Genomic DNA, 15,262 nt, shown 5'->3' on the forward strand with positions numbered 1-15,262 from the left:
CCATCCACCATCATAGACCTGCCTCCTTTCGCACACACGTTTGCCCAGCTCTGGCTTACGTTTCAGCACCCAGCTTAAATGTCACCCCACCCCAAAGACGTCTCCAGGAATGACCATATCCTGCCCACAACCACCACTCTGGAAACTGCCCTCTTTGTGTCCTGTTCTTCCCTCACAAGTGTGTGGTTTGACAAATGATTCCCAATAGTATTTCTTTTTCATGGCAGCCCTGGTAACTCAGAGCTGTGCCAAACTTGTTCATCCCTGACTCTTCAGCCCTTCACAAAGATCTCAGCATGCCAGTCAATGCATGCCTCTTTAATAAAAGAAACTGCTCTGAATGCTCATTTTTACAAATACACCCCCCTACTATGTTTCTAACCCATGGAAATGAGTCTTGTAGGGGCATTAGAGCTTGTCCCATCCTTTAAAAGTATCCATAATTTAAGATATTCATGATGACACATGCCAGTAATCCTAATACTCAGGACGCTGAGGCAAGAGGATAGGGAATTCAAGGCCATACTCTGCTACATAGTGAGTTTGAGAACAGACTATACTTCCTGAGACCCTAACTAGAAAAAGGGGGGGTGGGAATTCGTGAATTTAATATTCTACTCAGAATTAATTCTTAGATCCAGAAATCCTGAGCTTATTATTGGCTGTCTGCTAACTGTGTGCAGACAGTCACTATTAGCCACTGCCTACGCAGTGTTGGTCCCCATACCTAAAACTGGATTTCATTATTCTCCCCATATATGATTCCGTCTCTCTCTCTCTCTCTCTCTCTCTCTCTCTCTCTCTCTCTCTCTCACACACACACACACACACACACACACACACACACACCAAAAGAAAACCTCCATTTATCAATTACTCATCTACTTTCAAATGAGATCATGGTAGTTTCACCACACAGGACCTAGAGATGTCCCAAAGAAAAGATATAATTGAATAGTCTATACTGATTCATCATGATCAGAGACACACAACAGTGCTCAGATGGATAGTCTCCAAATCCAATTCCCACAGCCAGGAGTCTATTATTACTCCATCATGACCCTTAGAAGTCAGTGGAAATTCTATAGAAGAAACTGAAGCCCATTTCAGCCCACCCCTTTGCTCATGTCATGCATACGCCACACACACACACACACACACACACAAGGTGACTACCTCCATGTTTTGTAACACTTAGTTGTGGTCAACACTATGAAATCTGTTTTTTCAAAAGCATCAGAATACAATCTTGTTTTGTGACTTGGAAGGTCTGAGAACCAGAAGGTAAAGTGGTTACCCAAGAGGGCTTAGAGATTTTCTATTTCTCATTACAAATGCTTCTCTCTGCTGTTCTTGGAGAATAGTTTAATTTTCAATATATAATTTAACCCAGAACTAAGTGACGAGCCAAATACGTTTACTTGAAAAACAGACTATTAAATGACTCCTTTTAGCCAGCACCATCACATAACCATTTTGTAAAACTGTAACACCTCATAATTACACATGCTTGGGAAGGTGGTGGTTTAGGAAGGAAGGCCGCCTCTGGCAGAACTCCCTACTTTGCATCATTTACCCTTCATTAAATCATCAAGATCACAGATACTTATTAAAATAGCCAGCGCATGTAGTTCTTACAAATGTGCCAACCTGATGTCAACAAGGACTGAAAACCAAAGAGACCCTGAGCTATTTCCGTACTCAAATACTTCACACTAGAAAATGCACAATCAATTTTTTATTAAGCAACTGCTGCTTTCTGGAAGTCAGGTTTTCATCACCTCCATTTGTAAGTCACACTTATCATCTGGCTCCCATCGGAGCAGGCTCTTAAAAGCATGCCTCTTGAGAAAGGGCACAACCTCAATTTACAGACATATCCGTATTTGTTTTGTTCTGTTTGCAGTCCTGGCGGTGCAGCCCAGGGTCTTCCACCGGACAAGCACTCTGCAATAAAACTACATTCCCAGGCAACCGGAAATCATTCCATAGTCCACTTCTAAAAGAAGGCAATGAAAACATTCTCAAACATTACTTTAGAGACCATTTCTTAATTCCATAGTCCAGGCTCTGGCTACCTCCGGAAATGTTCTATATCTGCCATCCTGAAATAATAAAAACTCACCTTAAAGCATAATTAATGAGGAAATTTGGGGGTGTAGTCGGGTAGTAGGGAGTCAGTGGAGTCCTCAGTGAACATGTATTGTCAGTGTGTGCACGGCCATGCCAAGGACCCCAGTGCCTCAGATCCATGACAATGGCAAAGCCTTCCCTCCCGATTCATGTGTGGATGCTGATAGAATGTACAGAAAATGTTTACCGTAGCTTTGTCTCCTCAGCCCAGATTTCTAGCCTGAGGCTGCTTCACCACAGAGACTGCTCCTACCATGGTTACCTAAACCTGTGTCCCTGACTCCACTGTTTGCCATAACCCTGACTCCTTATTCAACTGTATATAATAAACACACTGAGCTTTGGGATGCTGCAGCTTCTTCATCAGAGAGTCCACACCAGCCAGTCAGAGCTCTCCTGTATGTGTCTGACCTTTCTTTATTCCCTCATCACCTCAGTCGGGTTCTCAAACCCAAGCCATGCAAAGATTCAGCAGTTTGAAAATAATGTCTTAAGCTTGACAGTCCAGATTTGGACCCCAGCTCACATCTACCTTTTTGTGTGACTTTTGGGAAGTCATTCAATCTCTATAGGCTTCAGATTTCCTCATCTATCAAACTGGTGGTCTTATTTGGCTTTGTCCTGGACTCCATGGTCTTTTCTTACTTTGATTGCATACCTAATGTCCACAGCTGGGGAGCTCTTTGTTAATAATAGACATAACTGTATAAATCTTTTTCTCAGACTGTCTTATTTTCTGTTTGCTTTTTGAAGTATCTGTAGACTTGGAACTAACAAAACCAAAGTATAAAACAAGCAGTAAGCAAAATAGAGTCTGTCTGGTAAGTTTTCCCAGCCCAAGTGATACTAGGCATATAGTCACATGGTTCAGAATACTTAATAATGGAAAAGGTAGAAGAAAAGAAAAATAATGTATCATGGTACGCAGAACAGCAACCAACTTCAAATTTACAAATATTAAATGGGACTTCCCATTCAGATCACAGTAAGCCACTGATGTCTGAAGCTGTAACAAATGAGCTGACTGAGGGCAAAATACCACGCTCACAAGGTCTCCAGGCTACCCACCAGTGATGTACTGGCCTCCTGTCATTCCAATTGGGAACAAAGCATTGGTCTAGTCATTGAGAGCTTAGAGAAAGTGTCGGTTTACGTTAGTGCCTTCACCCTGCCCCCTAAACTATTCTCAACGAGAAACACTCTATGAAGTGATATTTACCAGTGCTCTGGTAGAGAAATTAATGCTGTGCAATTGTTAAAAGGCTTTTACTGCCATAATTGTTGCCACAATAACTCTGGGACTCAACTCCTTATTTGCTGAGCATTTACTAGAGAGGAGGAGGAATGAGTTAGAAACAGCTACTGCCACTGTTATGGAAGAAGAACCCAACTCAAGGCTGGTCATCTGAGGCTAAGTGCTCAATTCCCAGAGCAAGGCACCAAATGGAGTTCAAGGGAGATTTCTGGGTCCAGCAAGTATCTGGCATGTGGAACCATAAAGAGTGGTCAGCGCAGATGATTCTGCCAGAGAGGTGATGCCCACAGAGCCTCTACTTCCAAGGCACCAGTTAAGTTCAACAAAACAAATCCCATACCCCACTTCCTCATGGAGGCAAGGAATCTAACATGCTCTAAGTTGAGGATGATGACAAATTTGGAAATCATTGCCTTCATGGGAGGGCTCGGAAACAAAACCAACTTCTGAAAATAAAACTAGAAGTCCCATCGAGGATTCAGTACCTGTAACTGCCCCATACCAGAGGACATTGGTTCACATCTAGGCCTTTGCTTTGAACAGTCTCTGTGAACTGTCAGAGCAAAGGATCAAGCTGGCCCAGTGCAGAACTACAGCAGCCCAGGGCTCTCTGTGGCCAGCTGGTAAGTGGAATATGTCCGCCCTCACTGGTCCATGGGAACGGAAGGTCCCGTGCCTCTCTAAGGGGCTCCCCAGACACACTTTAGCCCATGGCGTGCAACAAATGCAACATCTGGAATAAAACACACTAGGAAGAAGAAAGCTAAGGTTTCACACCAACATGACAGGTCTAACAAGATGACAACTGCCAACATACACACACACACACACACACACACACACACACACAAAGAAAAAAAAAAAAGCAGGTCAGAAGCCCAACCGTCACTTTACTGGCGTATGTGCTTGCGACCAGTCTGTCCCGTTTATAAATAGAAGAGGTTCCCTACTCAGAATCGCCCTATCCTCCCAGTACACTGGGAAACGACAGCATCCCCTGCAGCCAGGTCCTGATGCTGAAGCGGGCTCCACATATTCTCACTTGGTACCTCGGGAACTCCGCTAATATCAAATACCAGAGATGGCTCCAGGAAACTAGGGGACTTGGTTAAATGGTGCAAATGCAACCTACGCGTAGGAGCAAAAACCCCAACCAAGTCAGGCTCGTAAAGCAGCAGCACTCTACTCGCCATGCAACAGCAAGCACAGAAATAGAGAAGGTGTGGTACATTACCCAGAAGCCCCGCTAAAGACCGCATGTCCTTCTCCATCAGCATGTAAATCTCTTCCTCCGAGAAGCGGCCAATGCCGTGGCCGTGCATCTCCCGTTTCACAATTCCTTTCGTTATGTGGCACACGACCCACCTGAGCAGGTTACTGAAGGGACCACCACCACTAAGAGACAGCATCTTCCGGGTCTCATTGAGATTGTCCACCCACTGGCAATAAGCTAACGTCCTGGAATTGTGTGGAAACAAGTTACTACCGTGCACCAGAGATGTGGAGCTCTGCAGTCACTTTCAAAAGCATTGTTCAGAAGTTAGCACTTTCTGGAGGAACCAAACAATCGCAGTGTTTAACCTTGGGGGGGGGGGGGAGGAGGAGTCGGCATTACCACAGCAGCTCTGGTCGATGTCTAGGCTTACAAGCCTTGAGAGAACGGCAGTGTCCCGTGTTCCCGTTTAACCGAATCTCCCCAGTCATCTGCCCCCAGATGACTCCTCTGATCTTCCTCTTATGCCTTCTCACAGAAGCTGTACCTTCTCAACTGAGCTGGCAAATGCTATGGGGCGCACCGCAGCGGCAGCAGCAAGGGGGAAGAGGGCATCGCTCCCTCCTGGAGCTTAAGGACGGCTCCACAGGCAAGGGCTCTGTGCTAAGTCATGTGTTTCTATTCTCTATACTGCATGTATTTTACATTTCATGATGAAAGGGGTTGGGTTAGTTCTTACGACACCTTTCTGCCTTTTGGATAAAGTTTAGTGGGAAGGTATACCTGTCTTTGTCGATATGTCATAAATTATATGTCATAAATGTAATATAATATATTACACGTGAATATATAAATTATTTGCTCTCCAGAAAAATCAACTCTCTTCCTCAGGCTGTTTCCAAAGATTTTTAGTATTCACCCAAGGAACTGTGGGGTGACTCTTCCCACAGGGTGGCACTTGTGGCAAACTCACCCATCCCCTGCTCCCACAGGACACACACAGACAGCCAAGCATCCTATCGGTTGCAGGGCCTGTACTGTTCTCTACTTGGTTTCAGAAACCTGTACAATCTCAAAAGTGCCTTTTTTATAACTAACCATGTTGTCAGATATAAAGTAAAGGGTTCCCTCTGAGAAGAATATAACTATGAGAATATACACATGAAATATTTTTTAGTGGAAAAAATGTATTGATCACTATCTCTACCCCTGATGTGGCCTAATGTTTAGTAATGGCCTCTTAAAAAATCATAAATGTAAAAATAAAGATTATTAGAAAAAACACAAAGGATGATAGTAGGCTGTAGCTACAAAGAAATGTTATTTTATACATCAGGAAGAAAATGGAAGCTGGGGTGCATCTCAGTGGTATGTGTCGGCCCTGGCATCCACCCCTAGCACCACCAAAAAAAAAAAAGTCCTGAAATTTTTAGTATTCTTATGTAGTTATGTTCTATTGAGGTCCACTCCACTAAAAATGAAAATATACAAGAAATAGGTTTCCCTAAAGTTTTTTAATCATCCTTGAATTTTTACTAAAAAGTCCTCATTTTAATGCCCTCTCCATACTACAGCCATATTTAACTCTTCCCTCTTATCTTCTAAAAGGAATACCTACAATTCTTGTAGAAAGCTCTGTGTGTGTGTGTGTGTGTGTGTGTGTTTCATAAATCTCTCAAAATAAAGCATTGCAAAGTGAAGAACTGAATTTTGCTGAAAACAGAAAAAAGTATTTCACAGCAATATTTGACTGTTCATAGACAGTGCAAGTGACAGGCCTTCTGATGTAAAATATCTCACATCTATTCCACTGAATTCTATGCAAATGTGAATATTTATCCTTTTTTTATACCTGCAATAATCTAGTGGTGGATTTCACATTCCATTAGAATAACAAGCACCGAAATTCTAATTGTACATCATCGAAATTCACAACAGGGTTACACAATCTTTGATTGTCTGGAAATCCAACGGCCTTAGGAAAACAATTAATTCTAAACTGAATACAGAGAGGTAATAACAGAACAGAGGAGGCGCCTGAAGCACACACATAAGGGACAGATGACTCTACCCTGGAAGGTTCATGTAAAAAGAAAAGAAGCTCTGTGTTAGCCAGCCACACAAGTTAGACCCTGGGCAGAACTGCAGGATGGACAGGCATGAGCTGGAGAGGTGCCGGCCTGAAGAGACTGACCTGGTGGACCCACAAGAAGTCCAGGAGTGTGGGTTCCAGGATGCGTGTGAAGAAATCTGCAAGGCCTGTGGCAGACGGGTGCTACGGAGCAGATCACCGCAGGGCCAGGCTTAATCACTTAATTCCAAAAGGGAAGGTTAAGCATTGGGAAACTTCAGCCCGACAAGAAACATCACCAGACCTGACCTGTGGCAGTGCTGGGAGGAAGGCTGGCTAGAAGACAGGCTGTGGGAGGCAGGCAAGAAATGATACGCTGACTAGACCAGGACAGAGATACTGAGGCAGAAGAGTCCAGTAACTGACAGACATAGCGGGAAAGTGGGTGTTTTTCTCCCAGGCTAACCACTGGAGTGGATTTCACTAATCAGGGCTAGATGACACAGGGCGGAACGAATTTGGGAATGAGAGATAGGTTCCCCACTTGCATTTGAGGGCACCAAAGAGCTGCCAACTGAAGATGTCCAGAGAGTAGAAAGAACTCAGGAAACAAGTTCAGACTTTCCACAGAGAACTAGTGGGCAGGGACACGGTAGCAAGTTTTAAAACTGTGAGGGGAAAAATGAGATTATCCAAGAAAATTTCTAGAATAAGGACAACGTCAGGAAAACCATAGCTCAAAAGATAAGAAAGTGAGGCTGGAAGGGGGTATGGAGAGGAGAGAAGTCTCATTCTCCAAGAAGGGTTGGGGGAGGCGGATGTGGGTTTTATAAAGGACACAGGGCTACAAAGATTAAGCGTCCTGCCCCATGAGGACTTCTGTTTTCTCACCAGAGAAGGAAGCATGCATGTGGGCATGCGCAGGAAGTAAGGAATGACAATGGGCACAGAATGGCAGGAAAGGCAGCTGCCGGGACACACAGGGGTCCAGCAGGCACGACAGGAAGTCAGGGTGTAAGGTTCTTACCCTACAGTGGCAGCTTGAAAACATGGTACAGAAGAAACACTGCGCTCATTCAGAACTCTGCCCTAAACTGGTCTTTCTCTCTTCCCCTTTCCGCTCTGCGGGCATGCGTGTGTGTGCACGTGCGCACACTTACCCCTGTGCATGTTCACTATGTATACAAGTGAATATATTACGAGAGTACATGTGCACTCTATGCATGTAAGTGTAGAGACTGGAGGTTCCTCGGGTTCTGCCCCACCATTTCTTTTTTCAGGCAGGGTCTCTACCGACCTAGAACTTACCAGGTATAGCTAAGCTAGCTGGCCAGTAAGGCCCAGAGCCTTCCCAGCACTGAGATTACGAGTGTACACCACCACACCTGGTTTCCTGTGGGGGAGCAGTGGGAGCAATTCACTCTATGTGTGCATGCGCCCTAAGAAACCAGAAGACACCCTGTAGCTGGAGTTACAGGTTGCTGTTAGCTGCCTTCTGTGGACGCTAGGAACAGAATTCTACACTCCACTGGAAGAACCACAAGCATTCTTAACCACTAAACCATCTCTCTAGTCCCCAAACCCACCGCTTTTAAAACGTGGGTTATGTACATCAAACTGGGGTCTTCACTCCTGCAAGGCCTCGCAGGCACTGCCGTCAATGACGATTTCCGCCTACACCTGCTCTGTATTTTATTTCTCTGCTTCTCTACTGTCCCCATTCCAGACCAGGGTCAAAGAAGGACCCCACAGGCTTGTTAGGGATCAACTTCAACCAAGTGTCAAAAGTGCCAAAAGGAAAAATAATGTGTGACTCCCATACTCTTATCTCAGCTTTGACAAGCAGGGGACATCATGTTTTGTGTTTCCATGGTGTGACAGTTAAGGATACTCCTCTCAGCCAGGATTCCAGAAATGGTGAAAGATCCCACCCTATCCCTCCACCCAAGCAACTCTCATCCAATCCAGTAGCCAGCAATTTGCCGTAGGCCCTCCAGCACCTCTTCTCTGAATGTAGCTCTCACAACCCTACCGCGTCTGGCACGATTCGCCTCTCTGGGAGCTTACCTTTAGTTCATGTGGCTGTTTTCCCTCCCATTTTCCCCACGGTCCAAAGACCACGGTATTTATTCTTCTTCTTTTCCCCTACCTACTTAACCTACAGTCATGAGGTGATCTAACTCATACCAGCAACTCAAAGGGATGCCCAAATCTGTACCTAACCCAGATCTCTGTCTTGAGACCCAGGAGTCCCACACAGAAGACCCTCAGGAAATGCAAACTACACTTCCAAAACTGGACTCTTTTTTTTTTTTTTTTTTTTTTTTTTTTGCTTGCTTCACCTCATTCTCGAAGAATCCCAGCAGTCACTCTTCAGAAATTCCAGGAGATTTTTCTCCATGGCTCCCACCCAGGTGTGCTTAACATATGCTCACAGGTCAACACATTTGTAGATTACATCATATGGCAATGTCAGAAACCCCTGGACCCTCACCAAGGTCTGGCCCTTCTCAGTCTCCATCTCTCCATATGGCCTCCCATAAACCCTTCAGATCAGCTGTTCAGAAATATATGAACCTCCCCTCCCCACTACAGACTGAATGTTCATGTCTCCAGATTTCTTATATTGAAATAAGTCTGGTGGTATTAGGAAGCAGGGCCTGTGGGGTACTTAAGACATGGGGACAGTGTCCTCAAGAGTGAGATTACGGCCCTTATGAAAAGAACCCCATAGAGTTTCTATATCCTTTCTGTCAAGCGATCTCACAACAAGAAGATGGTTATGTGTGGACTAGACAGCACGCCCTCACTAAACACTGAGTCTACCAAAACCTTGGCCTCAGGCTAACTGGTCTCCATGACTCTTGGGATATAAACTTCTGAACTTCCCAGACTGCTCTTCAATGACAGGAGCCTGGATGGACTGAGACACTCCCCAAACCCCTGTTTCTTGGCTCCAAGTATTTACAGACACTGCCGCCTCTACCCGAACATCCTAACCGCCCTTACCATTGGCCACTTCAGTTGTCTTTGGCTCTATCAGGCTGCTGTTTCCTCTAGGAGCCTTGCCTTCATCTCAGCGGCGGGTGCTTACTGCCCTCCCTCAGCTCCTCAAACTCTCCCTTCCCCAACAGTGACAATCCTGGAGGCTTAAGGACGGCTTTCTCCACAAAGGCTCCTGCTAGCCAGAGAGCCACTTGAGGGTAGGAGCAAGATATCTGTACGCTGTAGTGGTCATTCACTTCACTTGCTGAAGCATGAATTGTTGATTGAACGAAAACCAACTTTAGACTGAACCAATGCTGGCTATGTGATACTTCTGAGGGATGACATGTACTTAGAAAAACAGATAGAAGGATCCATGGAGGAAGATGAAGTGGCTGGCACTGGTGTCTGCACCTTTATCGCCACTGGGAAGAAGCCCAGTGCACAGGGAGTCGTGAATTATTGACCAGAGTCAGCAGGCAAGGTCAACTGGGAAAGCGGAGCAGCATAAGCAATTAGAGAAATTTATCTTGTGAAAATCTATTTCAGAAAGCTAAGATCCTCGTTTTCCTTAGCACAACTCATGTGTCTAATCTTGCCAACAAGAATGGGGTCAAAGATTTCAAGATTTAAAACTTGCTCAAACATTGCTAAAGGAAACCAAGAAAACAGGCAAAAAGCCAAGCATCAACACCCATGCCCATGCCCAGCATCAGGGAGGCTGAGGCAGAGGGATTGTGAGTTTACATAACTCACTAGACTATGTAACACGACTGCCTCAAGGAGACCAAAACGTCAGAGTGGAGAAAAGGAGGAAAAGAACGGGGCAAAACTGTTGATCCCTGATTGGTTTGGTTTGGTTTTGATTTGATTTTTAGTACAGAATCAAACCCAATACCTTGTGCCTGGTAAGCGGACGCTCAACCTCTGAGCTATATCTCCACCATAACCTACCATGAAGTCAGGTCCAAGGCATAAATGAATACTAATATACAGAAAGTTACAAACTATTGAGTCTGAGAGCATGGTCTTCCAAGCCATAAGAATGCCCTTCACTGCCAGGCATGGTGGTACACTAATTCCAGCACTCAGAAGGCAGGGGTGGGTGGATCTCTATGAGTTCCCAGGTAGCCAAGAACAGTGAGACCCTATCTCAAAAATAAATAAATAAATAAAACAAGCCTCTCTCCCCATGGGGCTATATCCTTGCTGCCTTTTATTTATAATCTATTATACAAGGGTAGAAACTTCATGATATATGTTTTCCACTGCCCTCAAATCTCACAAACCATCCAAACAGGAGCACTCCCTACAGTTAAAACTGGGTAAGAAAAGAGAAAAGTGGAATGAATCTGTGCCATCGTAATCCGCCGTCGTGTTCAGGATCCCTGTAAACCATCTTATGCAGGTTCCCCATCTCCCTCGGATACTAAAATCACACCAAAAGCCAAGCTCCAGCTGGAGATGGCCTTAAGCACTGGAGTGCTTGTCTACCATGCACATGGCCCTGGCTTCAATACCAGTGCCAAAAGACCCTGAAACTTAAAATTCACAAATTATGGGGAACCTAGAAGCAGATTTGTATCACTGAAAATGTTGAGGGTTGTACCTATTATATAGGGTTAGACGCCTCGTAAGGTGCCTCGTAAGGTCTTCGCTGATGGCCACAAGGGGGCAGTATGTATCACTGAAGAAGCAAGGGTATTACAAAAATCAATTTCATTCTGGTAATTTGATTCTCTGTTTCAGAAAACCTCTTATACCAGTTTCCAAGCATTGGATCTAACTTAAGCACTCAGTATAAAACAAAGGAGATAAGAAAGAAAGAAAAAAAAGCCTTCTTCATCTTCAATAATAGCTTTTATAATGCAAGTGGGATATAATTATATAGATTTCAAGTGCAAGAGAAACTACTTTAGAGCTGACTGTGCTTATCTGAAGAGACCAAAGACAGAGCTTCAAAATTATGTCACGTAACGTAACAATGCCAGCTTTCCGTCACCTCTGTATCCAAACATTTTTAAAGTTTCAGGCCAAAATAAAATATACCTAAAAAACAAACCTCAGATGTTTAATAAAAAACTCTTATTTTTTAATAACTATTATTAAATAAATATTTATATATATATTATTATATATAATAATAATATGTATTATATATTATATATATATTATATATATAATAGTTATATTATAACTATTATTAAATAAATATTTAATAAAAAATAAAAATAAAATAACTGAGCCAAGCACCAAGGGTTCACTGACTCTGCCCTCCCACCTCTGTAAGAACAAGAGCTCAAAGCTTGTTAACGTGTAAGAGGATCCATACACCGAGGGCAGTTCCTGTACAGGGCCCAGCTTCCACTCTGCTCTCTGAGATGGAAAGAGCAGGACAGGAGAAGGGCCAGTCCAGGGATTTGTGGTTTAGACATTCTTGTGAGAGAAGGGATACAAAGCTCCCCAGTGGGTGTGGGGGAGTCTCTACATGAAGGAATGGGGGAGGAAATGAAACAGGACAAAGATTTGTTTTCCTTTGGCTTCTAGACACAAATACATATTGTATCTCAAAATGCCTCCAAATTTTTCTAAAAGAAAGTAAGTTCGAGAAGCAATATTAGCGTTTAAGGAGGTTATGTACCACCCAAGTGTTGTAAGCTCTTGGAAGTTAATGATCTTCCTCCTGCCCCCTCTGGCTCACATCCACAGTTCGCCCTACCTCCTATATTAGCTGAGGGCTAGTGAAGAGAAGAACAGAAACATGCCATCTGTGAGCTCCTACCAGAGAATAAAGTAGTAATAAAAATAATAGAACACTGTCAGAAGGTCAGGCTCCTCATTTCCCTCCGCCACTGCAGAGCCAGGTCTGAAACCTGGCAAACAAATGGCATGAGATAGTTTCCAAAAGTCTTTCCCAGAAACCAAGCGAGCGGGACAGTCATGCATCTTAATGCCCACTGTGACAAAGCAGACCAGGCATCTCCACCAGCATTACATGAAAGGACCCAGGCTCCTACAAACACTCAATCTGTTCTCGTTCACACTGCCGTGTCTACACTCTCCCACAAGGCACCTCCCTGGTCAGCCCTCCTCCCTTCATCTTTACAGTGGGACGGGGAGAGGATGTGGAATGCCAGTCAGTCCTAGGATAAACAGAGTTTTAAGAAAAGCAAACATAGGAAGAGAAAAATAGAGGTTCGTTTAAAATCTCAGCAATAGGAACTTCCAGTTTTCTACCGATAAAGAGGGCAAATGGATGAAATAGTGCACCGGCGAGGAAGAATCCCAGGAGGAGATGACCACGATGGGAGGAAGCGGTTAGTAAAAGCTCCTAGGCCAAGGAATAGCAATGCTAATAATGTAGGATGAATGATGTTTAATTAAGTATTGAGGACAAAGTAAAAGTCTGCAAATATTTGCAAAAGACCTCCTGTCATCTCTAGGGGTATAGAAAAGGAGTGAAGTGCCAGAAGCTAGATGTAAGGGAAACAGACCACAGGACAAATAGGTTTGCAAAGCAAGGCTAGCCAAATGGGATTAATTCACATGGTGCTGAAGTAGCTCAGGGCCACCAAAGCAAAACAGAGCAAATGGTCAACCCAACTGTATGATGCTTCAAATTTATGTGATGCTTCAGACTCTGGAAGTATGAACTATGAATGCAGCAATCAGGGAAGAATGTTATCTAAGGAAAGTTAGTTCACAAGTGTGTAATTGACTTCACTGAGGAGTCCAGTCTCTACTTAGCCTTCCATGTCTTCCTCTGGTGTCTGGTACACTTCCTTCCTTCCTTCCTTCCTTCCTTCCTTCCTTCCTTTCTCTTTTTTTCTGTCTGTCTGTCTGTCTTCCTTCCTTCTTCCCTTCCTTCCTTTCTTTCCTCTCTTCTTCTATTTTAGACCAGGCTGGCCTCAAACTCAGAGATCCACCTGCCTCGGCCTCCTGAGTACTAGGATTAAAGGCGTGCACCACCACTGGCAGGCATCTGGTGCACTGTGATTCAGAAAGTTGTACTAATGAGCTCCACAAATTAAAATATCTGCCTCACCAAAAATCCAGCAAACTGCACATGCAGGCTGTGAAATGTTTGCATGTGAATGTGGTTGGGAAATTATGAAAGATTGTGTTATTATAAATGAAATCCAAGTTTCAATGGACATGATAGATTTGCTGAAACAGTCTACCTATAAACTTCCAGGCTTTTTGGCAGAGCTGAGTGGTTGTGGTTGTGGAAGACGGGCTCTAGAGAATACTTGTGGAGTCCTAGTATACTTAGAGACAACAGAGAGAACTCTGACCCTAAGTCGAAGTTGTTTCTGATAAAACCTTTGAGAACGGTAAGTAAAATGTAACAAAAAATGAGAAGGTGAGTGTCACAAAACTCAAGAGGTTTGGGCTAGCTAGGGGGAGTGCGGGGACACAGCAGGGACTCACCAGTAGAAGTGCTCTTCCACCATCTTGGTGACGGCTCTTGAGACAGCTCTTTCATGAGGGCCGAGGTTTTTGTTTAAGTTCACGCCAAGTTTCTCTTCCAGAAAGTCAATTATGAATTCTGTGCCAGACACTTTTTCATTGTTATATTCAATCCAAGGCATTTTCCCTTGAGCAGAGAGCTTTCCACCAAAATAGTTCTGGATAGCAGTTTTTAAAAAGAGGAAAGCAATGTGTTTATAAATTTCCCCGGTTAGCAGAGACAAACATCCCAACCTATGAGTGCTCACGCCCGTAATATCTACTCAAATGAGCTCAGCATATTAACTCTTTAAGATCATTACTCTAGAAGGGGAGGAGAGCCTTTTACTGAACATTGAAGTATTAATTTATTCCCATAGGTTCTATCATGAACTCAAATTCTATCTAGACTAGGGGAGTTAAGGGACTCTGAGGCACTGAATCTCCGAAAGGAAATTCAGCAGGTTCCTGGTTTTCAGCCCAAACCTTTAATTTCTAGTCTTAGGGGTGGTACCCAGAATCTGTCCAAAAAAGCTCCATTTTGATCTATAAGCATATTAGAAACTTACAGTATCTCAGAATATCTTGATCCAGAAAGGAGGTAGCCAGATCAAATCACACAATTTATTGTTAAAATTACAGTAACGTGTGTTCTCTAATGTATAAAAAGCAAAGACCTGGACCACATGAATGAGGGGGATCCTGGAGAATTTCATGTCTTCAATCACATTTCTCAATAAATAAAGTCATTTAAACTTCAAAGTTGATTGGTAGAACTGTATCCACTGTTTTGCAGGCTACATGACTTAAATTAATCTGATTGCCACAAACTCTTCCTCATACTTTGTACAAATAGGTAATGCAAGCCCTGTTAGATATTGGCAAATGTTAGCCCCTCAGAGAAAACAGGTACTCAACTACATGGCAGGGATGTTAATTGGCCAACCACTTAAAAACCTCTGACAATGTCTTAAACACACACCTCTCTTCACCTTTCTTTTTTAAAAAAATGTACTTATTATTTTATGGGTATAAGTGTTTGTCTGCATGTATGTCTGCACCCCATGCATGCCTGGTGCCAGTAGAAGCAAAAGAGGTCATTAGATCCCTGGAAGTGAAGTTACAGACAGTTGCGAGCCTTCATGTGGGTGCTGGA

At 43.7% G+C, this 15,262-nt stretch overlaps 1 protein-coding gene across 1 annotated transcript in view; it reads right to left on the reverse strand.

Moving 5' to 3' along the window:
* Faxc (failed axon connections homolog, metaxin like GST domain containing) overlaps positions 1-15,262 on the reverse strand; it is a 70,379-nt gene that overhangs the window by 39,263 nt on the left and 15,854 nt on the right. Inside the window, exons 3-4 of the mRNA XM_048420692.3 lie at positions 14,089-14,285; positions 4,623-4,846 (exon numbers count right to left, since the gene is read on the reverse strand). Of these exons, the coding sequence (XP_048276649.1) occupies positions 4,623-4,846; positions 14,089-14,285 (421 nt within the window). The remainder of the gene's footprint in view (positions 1-4,622; positions 4,847-14,088; positions 14,286-15,262) is intronic.

Source organism: Myodes glareolus, chromosome 16 (assembly GCF_982192425.1).
Source record: "Myodes glareolus chromosome 16, mMyoGla1.1, whole genome shotgun sequence".
NCBI classification, from domain to species: domain Eukaryota; kingdom Metazoa; phylum Chordata; class Mammalia; order Rodentia; family Cricetidae; genus Myodes; species Myodes glareolus.